Source organism: Castanea sativa, chromosome 7 (assembly GCF_040712315.1).
Source record: "Castanea sativa cultivar Marrone di Chiusa Pesio chromosome 7, ASM4071231v1".
NCBI classification, from domain to species: domain Eukaryota; kingdom Viridiplantae; phylum Streptophyta; class Magnoliopsida; order Fagales; family Fagaceae; genus Castanea; species Castanea sativa.
Genome location: NC_134019.1, coordinates 30,345,588 through 30,354,250, shown reverse-complemented (window position 1 = coordinate 30,354,250; position 8,663 = coordinate 30,345,588). Strand labels below are relative to the sequence as shown.

Below are 8,663 nucleotides of genomic sequence, written 5' to 3'. Positions count from 1 at the left end.
TGAGCATCTGATCTAACTGCCTTTGAAAAACAAAAAAAAAGCACCTCTGTTTTGCAGAACCCTCTCTCTCCTTTAAATCTCTTGTTCCTCTTTCCTCTTAGACCAAAATCACAAAGTAAAGATGTCATCTAGTCCACTGTGGAGCTGTGCTGTGAAGAACGAAGTCCACATTGAGCTGTGACTTCGGATCTGGTTCTTTTGGACCACCATTTTTTAGGAGGAAAAAATGGCAGTTCCGTTAATCAACCAATCACGAAACTCAGACGCAAGCTTCGGTAGCAGCCGTCCTTCCTCCTCCGTCGAATCCCTCTTTCCTTCGATCTCCTCTACAAAGCTCTGTGTGTGTGTGTGTTTTTATTTTATTTTTTTCTTTAAGATTCAGATTCAAATGTAAGTAGGGAACCGTGAGAAGCAATCTGATCACGGTTCTCAGAACTGTGAAGTCCAACTGCAGTTCGCACGGATCCTTGTTTTTTTCCTATAGTCAAGAACCGCAAAAATGAGCGGTTCGAGGTTTTTCCAGTCGAACTGTACAGTCTAGTCTGGGTTTTAAAACCTTGGAGTAGAATAAATTTAACATAAAATTTGCTCATTTTTAGTCAATTCTACCCTACTCCCCCTCCTTTCCCTCTGGCCATTAATTTGCAGTTCTACCCAAGCCAGAAAGAATCTGCCCACAAGCCTTAACATTTCCTACTCTGATCGAGATCCACATAGACAAATGCGAGTCTCTACAAAATGCTAAAAGTGCAAGTAGCCCATGGCTGAATCTTGAGAGCTCCAGCCCATCATCCTTTCTAGATCAAAACTCAAGACCAAAGCCCTCCAGTTCCTCTGGCCACTATCTCTACTTCTTGTTTTTTTCTTTTTTTCTTTTTTTCCTATGGCCAAGAATCCCTCTCCCTATTGTTGGTTGTTTGTGAGTTGGGGTATTCGGTTGATTTAGGTTTGAGGGTTTGAAAAATGGAATTTTGATTTGGGTTTGGAGTTTAGAAAGAAAAGATTTTTGTTTTGGATTATACGGTTTGTTTCAAAATGGATATATGTGGGTTTATGAGCTAAGTTGTGTTTGTATGTTTACCAGGGCTTGGCTGATGGGTTGTGGAGGAGAGAGAGAATTGAAAGAGGAAGTAGGAGTGTTTTAGTGAGAATAATGAAATTGAGGCAATAGCAAACATTCATATTTGACTCACAGTCAGGGGTACCTGACCAACCAAGTGCCTTTATTTTTATTTTTTTAATCAAATATTTACAATTCAATAGTTAGAGGTGAAGCAATTTGGACCATTATTTTTTTATAACTCGATAGGTGGTGGCTGAAACAATGGTCATATCCGATAGAGACAATGGGAGACGGCAACAAATTGTGCTACCATATATTTTTTCATGCCTAACCCCAAAAATATTGAGACTTAATTTGTCGGATTGCCTGCAGATTTTTGCAACTTTGCACTTCTCTTTGGTTGAAACACAAAACAACCAAAACAAAGCAAATGGAGGTAGGTGATGGCTACCAAATGGAACAGAGTAAGTTCATGGGTGCCCTATCAAACCAACAACCACAGCAAAAGCATGTAGCAAAGACCACTATTCTACTTCCTGAAACAGATTCAAATCCAGCTAACTTTCTCGAAAGGATTCAAATCCTGCTAGTGGGTTCACCCTGCCTCAATTTCTGCCAAACAAACAAAACAACAGACTAAGATTTCCATTAAGTGATTGGAGATGGGCATCAAAAGCTGAGACATCCCCACTTCTATCAATTACTTCACTCTATTGGACCTATATTCAATTCATAAATAATACAACTAAACAGACAATCCCACCATTTGAAGACCATTCTGGGTAAGTTCCAATTCGCATTTCACTCGAAATAGATACTTTCCCATTTCACTCGAAAAATATGTCTCCATTTCACGAGAAAAACATAAAAGATCCTAATTCGCTATCATTGCCAATTAGGTATCAACTCCATTTTTTAGGAATAGCTAGGTAAGCTAAAACTTAATGGGCAGAACTAGCATAGAATCAGCATTTGGTGGATTGATAATGATTCACTGGGTAACACTGACCTAAAATCTTTAGGCAGTCTCAAGCCACTCTACATCTCATTCCAAGAGCAAAACCCATACATGCATATACTTAAAAATTAAGCATAATTTTAGATCTAGTTTCTCTCAGGATACTCTTAACTCTTCTGTGCTCAGTCCTATACCCACTCAGACTCAGGTCATAGCCATAAGGAGCATATGAAATCAAAATACTGAGATTATAATAAAACATCAAATCCCTCAAAATTAATTCAAAATAAATCACTCAAGAGATAGTATCAAATTACCGTGGGCATTACTGTAAGTTGTACAGTTAAAAATTGTTCAAAAATAATCCAGAACAGATCAATGACTATGAGTGAAAAAAGCATGTGCAAGGCATATCAGGAGGCAGTATAAAGCACTCAACATATAACTAGCTCACAATTGATACTACCTGGTCATTCAACATATAACTAGCTCACAATTGATACTATCTGATCATCTGTCAAACCCAAAGATTGGACACAAAGATCGAAGTCTCAAATAATACTTTCAAGAGAATGCAAAGCCTGCAATGATCAAATACTAAACAAAGACAAATCCCAAGAACCATGTGAAAAAATGTTATTAACATTTCCACATAACACTTTGTAGCAATATAAATCAATCCAAATCCCAGAATCAAGTAAAAAAATTTAATAACATTTGCACGAAAACAACATACCAGTAGAGACACATCATCATTGAACAAAGAACAGAGATGATAGTTTACATCAAGCACTATCTCAGAAATTCAACATACCAAAAGAAACAACTATATCATCTATGTTTTTGGTAACCAATTAAAGCAAATTGGTTAACTCCAATTGCCAAGGAGAAATCGAATAAGCAAACCACAAAAATTCTCAATCTTCAAACTATTTATAAAAAATAAAAGACTAACCTTGCCTCCACCAACAACAAAATGCAGAAAATGGAACACAACAAAACAAATTGAAAACAGTAACATCAAGAACACATCAAAATCATATCCAAACAACCAGATTCCAATCTAAACCAGCTCAGACTTAAAAAACCGAGATAGCAAAGTACAATCAACCGTTCACTAGAACCTATATTCGAGGTTATGAAGTAGCTCAAATAAAACAATAAATTTAAGCAAAGCATTCCATGTATTTATCAATCTAAATCGCCAAAAGTCACAATTACCCAGACGCATACCATTACCCAGAAACTAAATTAGCAAAACTAAAATAACCCATTAAATAAAAGCCTGAATTTAAGCAAAGCATTCCATATATTTATCAATCTAAATAACCATAAGTTTTCATTTGAATGAAAGCATACTAATACCCAGATGCCAAAATTCTCAAATTACTCAAAAAACTAAAACAACCCATTAACATAACAGTCTTTAAATACTCAAAAAAACCATATCCTCAGAACAACAAATAGTAAAAAAGAAAAGCAGATAACTTTAGAGCATTCGAAAATGTGAAACCGCCAAAAACCCAGTCTTCAACGGTAAGATTTCTGGAACCTAGCCCTGGCACCACGACCACCAAACTTCTTGGGCTCACAGCGCCTAGGATCAGCAACAAGCAAAGTCCTATCATACCTGACGAGAATGTCCTTGATTTCCTTCTTGCTCTGCTCGTCCACGTACTTCTGGTAAAAAGCAACCAAGGCCTTCGCTATGCTCTGACGAATAGCGTAGATCTGGGAGGTGTGGCCACCGCCCTTGACTCTGATCCGCATGTCGACTCCGGCGAAGCGGTGTCGTCCCAGGAGGAGGATGGGCTCGTAGGCCTTGAACCTTAGGATCTCCGGCTCGACGAGCTCGATGGGGCAGCCGTTGATCTTGATGAGGCCGCGGCCGCGCTTGCAGTAGGTGACTGCCACAGCTGTTTTCTTGCGCCCGAAGCACTGGACTGACTCCACCGCGTTCGGCGTTGCGGCCATTGATGCAGCCATGATGGGCTTTCTGTGTGGTTTTGGGAACAGAGGGTAAACCCTAGCGTGCGGTTTTTGTTGGAGCCTCTTGACTCTTTTGAGAATGAAGGTGAGAGAAATGAAATAAGAGAAAGAGGGGCTTATATATGGATTATGGAGGTGTGCGTTAGGGTTTTTGGGCGATGGGGTTGAATTTACTAAAATGTCCTTGGTTTGTGTCTCTTGTTACTCTCTCAAGCACACGGTGCGTTTAATGGTTGAGACCTCCACTGCCCACCAAATTCAATGTTTTTTCACCTTAAAAGATATTATTTTAAGTATAATACCAAATATGTTGCCAGTATTTTAAATATAATACTTTTTAAATCACAATTTTTATTCTCACTGTTTATATTTATTCAAAATTCATTTTAAATTAACAAATTTTAATTAATGGTAAAAAGTTTTTTGAAGAATTCTGAAAAAAAAAAAAAAAAAAAAGTAATAATAGAAGTTCACAGAGAAGCCTTAATTGAATAAACTTGATACTTAGAGGACTAAAATGAACAAAAGCAAAATTAATAAATTGAAATAAATGCTAGTGAAATTTAGATAATGTGTTATGCATTTTAGCCTTAATTTAATCTTATTTTTAATACAATTGATCTTGAGATTATTATCAAACTAAATAATATATTCAAGTTTTTTTTTTTTTTTTCACTCTGAAAAAATTTGGTTCATTGAAGCTTGTTCATGAGTTATTGATTATAAGTTATACTTGATGATGCAAAGAAAATCAGTAGGTTGGATGCTCCGGACTTCAAAGAACTACTAGTTCTCTCTGCGGCCTGAAAAAGAAAGAAAAGCAAATCAAATGCGACCGGGGCTGCCGGCCAAAAACCCTCCGATGACAAAGTTAGTTTTTCCCTCTATGTTATCTGAGTTCCAACTTTTTTGGAGTAAAAACTGAACATACCTTGGCCTTGTCTGAAACAGCCTTTATATAGTGTTCTTTATAGGCGGTTATCAAAATTGGAACTTCTCCTGGATTCAAGGAGAGGTAGAAATCAAACGTAACTTTCATAACCGTTTGGAAGTTATGTTTTTATTTCACAACGGATAACTGGCGGTTATGCATGGGATAAGGGATTATCACATCTTATTCGGAGATTTTTCTAAGTGTGATACCCTCGTCCTGGAGTTCCTCAGTTGGGTGTGCTTTGGTACACGCGCAGGGGCTGTTTCATCTATCGGGCAAATTCCTTCAAGACGAGGCTGTCGGCACTCTGGACGAGTGCATCACTGGTGGTGCTTACCTCGTCCAGAGTTCTTCCTACCTGGACGAGGTAGCTGAAGGTAGGTCAAGAAGAGTGTTTACAATTCCAAACTGGCCATGGACGACCTTTATGGACGACTTGGAAATAGGCAAAATCAGTACCCCATCAGTTGCCCCCTTGTTTAAGGGTCGTCCAAAGTTTTTCGGTTTTTGGACACACTTCAACATATTATCCCACGTGCCTCAAGGTAGAGGGTGGGGCTTTAACGGCCACCACATTGTGCCACGTGTCATCATTTACTTGGATAACCGTCATGTCGATTTGAGTTTTTGAGGAAGTTGCCACACGGCTCTCCCTGATTGGATATTTCGTTTCAGGCCTTACTTTTCAACGCCTATAAATAGTGGATTTCCTCCCATACCCTCTCCATTTTTCAAATTTCCTTGTTTGACATCTCTCGTCCGTTGCCTCGTCTAGGAGTATTCCAGCGTCCCTAGTTTCCGTCGTCTAGAGCCAGGTATTTTCTCTACGCTCGTCTTTAGGTTTCCCTTACATTTCCACAATGTCCGAGGTTTTTTCTTCGTCTAGCAATAGTGTTAATAGGGAGATAGACGAGTATTGCAACACAACTAGCTATAGTGGTTCTAGTAGTGATAACAGTAGTAGCGGTGGCAATACTACGGACGAGTATATTTCTGAGGTTCCTGGGGTTCCCTTAGAAGTTTTCCAGGAAGAGTTTAGGACGAGAGTGATGTCAGGGTCCAAGGCTGGCCCTTCTAGTGCTCCCTCGTCCACTCAGAAGGACGAGATTGAGATTGTTTACAGCTGTGCTGTAGGGGTCCCGGCTAGGACGGACGAGAGAAAATTAGCATCTCTTCGAAGCTGGTACCAAATTCCAGACGAGCTAAATCCTAGATTGGCCGTCCGTGATGAATGGTGTTGCCAACCTCATTTTGGCATTGGGGTTTACGAAGTCTATCTCCTTGGGGGTCTTAGGCTTCCTTTTAACGCTTTTGCTAGGGAGTTACTTACTAGGTTAGGTATAGGTTTATGTCAGCTAAATCCTAATGCATGGAGACTAGTTGTTTCTATGCAAGTTTTGTGGAGAGAGGTTTTCGAAGGGGATTGTCCTCTTACCGTGGATGAATTCCTTTTTTGTTATAAACCCTCTGAAATTAGTCAATCTCGTGGCTTTTATCAATTCACGGCCAGGAGAAAAGACTGTAGGATAATAAAATCTCTGGTTACCTCAGATAGGAGTTGGAAGACGAAGTTCTTCTTCGTCTCAGGTTTTTGGGCAGGACGCCCTGTTGATGTGAGCAGGGATTCATTTCCTCCATATACAGGGGAGTTAGGGAACCTTCGTCCTGAAGGTATGCTCACCGTTACCGTAGCATCACCTTTATTACATATCTTTCTGGGCTAATCTCTTCGTCCTTGTCTCGCTGAGCAAATTTTATCTAGGACGCGTTCAGAAGGCTCGTCTTTATCCAGAGAGGGACTTCCATTCCTTGGTTACCCTCCAGCGTCTTGCGACTTGGGGACTTGGCCCAGAGCCCTCTCCGGAAGCCTTAGCCCACGAGATCATAGTTCGTCGTCGTGAGTTCTCGTCTTGCATTTCCCCCTTCTTCTTCTCTTTTTTTTTTTTTTGTCGTCTTAGACGCATTTGTTGACTTACTCACCTACATTCATTATTATCATTGTTTATTTCAGGGATGGCTACCCTGAAGGAAAACAAAGGCAAAGGGGTCGCGGACGAACGTGGCAAGCAAGACACAGAGGCTAGGGCTCGTCCTGCTGTGGGCGATAAGAGGAGCCTGTCAAAGGCCATCAATCTTGAAAACCTCCCCAGCCGGAGAGCCAAGCACAGAAAGTCGTCCAAGCCTGGGGTCGTCTCTCCCGTTCCCCCCCGTTCCTCCTCAACCACCGTCCGTCCAGATCTTCGACGTGGAGTCGTCTGAGCCTGCTCCCATTCCACCGTCCAAGACCGGCGTTCCTGCCTCGTCCCAACCTCCTGTTGACGTTGTGCCCAACCTTCTTGAGAGTGAGGGCTTAGCTTGGGAGAGGTTCCAACAGGCAGTGTCTGACGAGGACATGGCTGCATGCTATAATATGTCCCTGAAAGATTTTGAGCACTCGGGTGTCCACGATCTTTTCAAGGTAACTGTTACAAATATGTTCTCGTCATTAGTTTTTTATGCTTGTTTACTTTGCTTGATACAAAAATTCTTATTTGTTTGTGCAGGCCATGTCCAAGTTTATAGCTGCGTCCAGGCAGGCTACTGAGCTGGACAGGACGAGGCTGCTGTTAGAGAGGAGGATCAAGGAGGTCAAAGATGAGTGCAAGGGCTGGGCTGAGACGGCTGCCGAGGCTAAGGACGCGGCCAAAGGTTTGCTGAACCTCGTCGAGGAACTAAAGGCTGATATAGTGGAAAAAGACTCTCGTCTTAACCACTTTCACAGGAAGATCGACGAGCTAAGCAATTCCCTTGTGAGGGCTAAGGACGAGGCCGTGGAGGAATTTAGGGCTTCGAAGCAATTTACTGACCTTCTGGACGCCAACTATGCGGCTGGATTTGAAGACTTTCGCATGGAGGCGAAAGAAAAGTTTCCAGAAGTTGATTTCAGTCCTATCATCCTTCAACTTGGAGGTGCTGCAAGTTCTTTTCTTCAGACCAGCTCTGAGGATGTCAACGTTGAAGATGATGCCTCGACCAAGCCTCCTCAAGACGACCCTGATGCCTGATGCCTTCGTTATTTGAAGATTCTCTTTGTTCAAGTGTTCTTTTTTTTTTTTTTTTTTTTAAATGTATAAGGGTACACTTATCTTGTCTGAAATACTTTTGACGAGTTTATAAACAATTGCCTTTCCAGGCTTATTTCTCAAGGGTTTTTGGACGGTAGTCGTTCACCCTTAATTGTCTAATGAATGTTCATCTTCGCTTTATCATTATTGTTGTTCCATGGACGAGTTTGTGTATTATTTTCTTATTCAATTGCCTTTTAAGCAATGTTCCCAAGTGTTGGGTGATTGTTTACATGATGCCCTTATGGACGACTAGCTTAGGACGATGAAGATCATTTTGCCTGCTTTTTAGGCGATTACTATATCTTCGCGAGTTCACAATCGTCTCGACCATATGCTCGTCGTTGGGATGCATGTGTTAATGCCTACTTTCTTTCTTAGACGGGTAGGCCCTGGCTAAGGAAAGCTTGGACGAGCATGCCTTAGCATTTTTTTCTTTGCTATATCCTCGTTTAAAGGAAAGCTTGGATGAGCATGCCTTAGCATTTTTTTTTCTTTGCTTTATCCTCGTTTAAAGGAAAGCTTGGACGAGCATGCCTTAGCTTTTTTTTTTTTTTTTTTGCTTTATCCTCGTTTAAAGGAAAGCTTAGACAAGTTAGTCTTTGTCCAGAGATT

General features: G+C 40.8%; 1 protein-coding gene across 1 annotated transcript; it reads right to left on the bottom strand.

Annotated features, from left to right (window-relative positions):
* Positions 1-3,311: 3,311 nt before the first annotated feature.
* Positions 3,312-4,139, bottom strand: LOC142642301 (small ribosomal subunit protein uS9-like). Its single transcript, XM_075816654.1, has one exon. It carries the CDS (start codon positions 4,005-4,007, stop codon positions 3,552-3,554), a length of 456 nt encoding a protein of 151 aa, XP_075672769.1. The 5' UTR covers positions 4,008-4,139; the 3' UTR covers positions 3,312-3,551.
* Between the last annotated feature and the right edge of the window lie 4,524 nt (positions 4,140-8,663).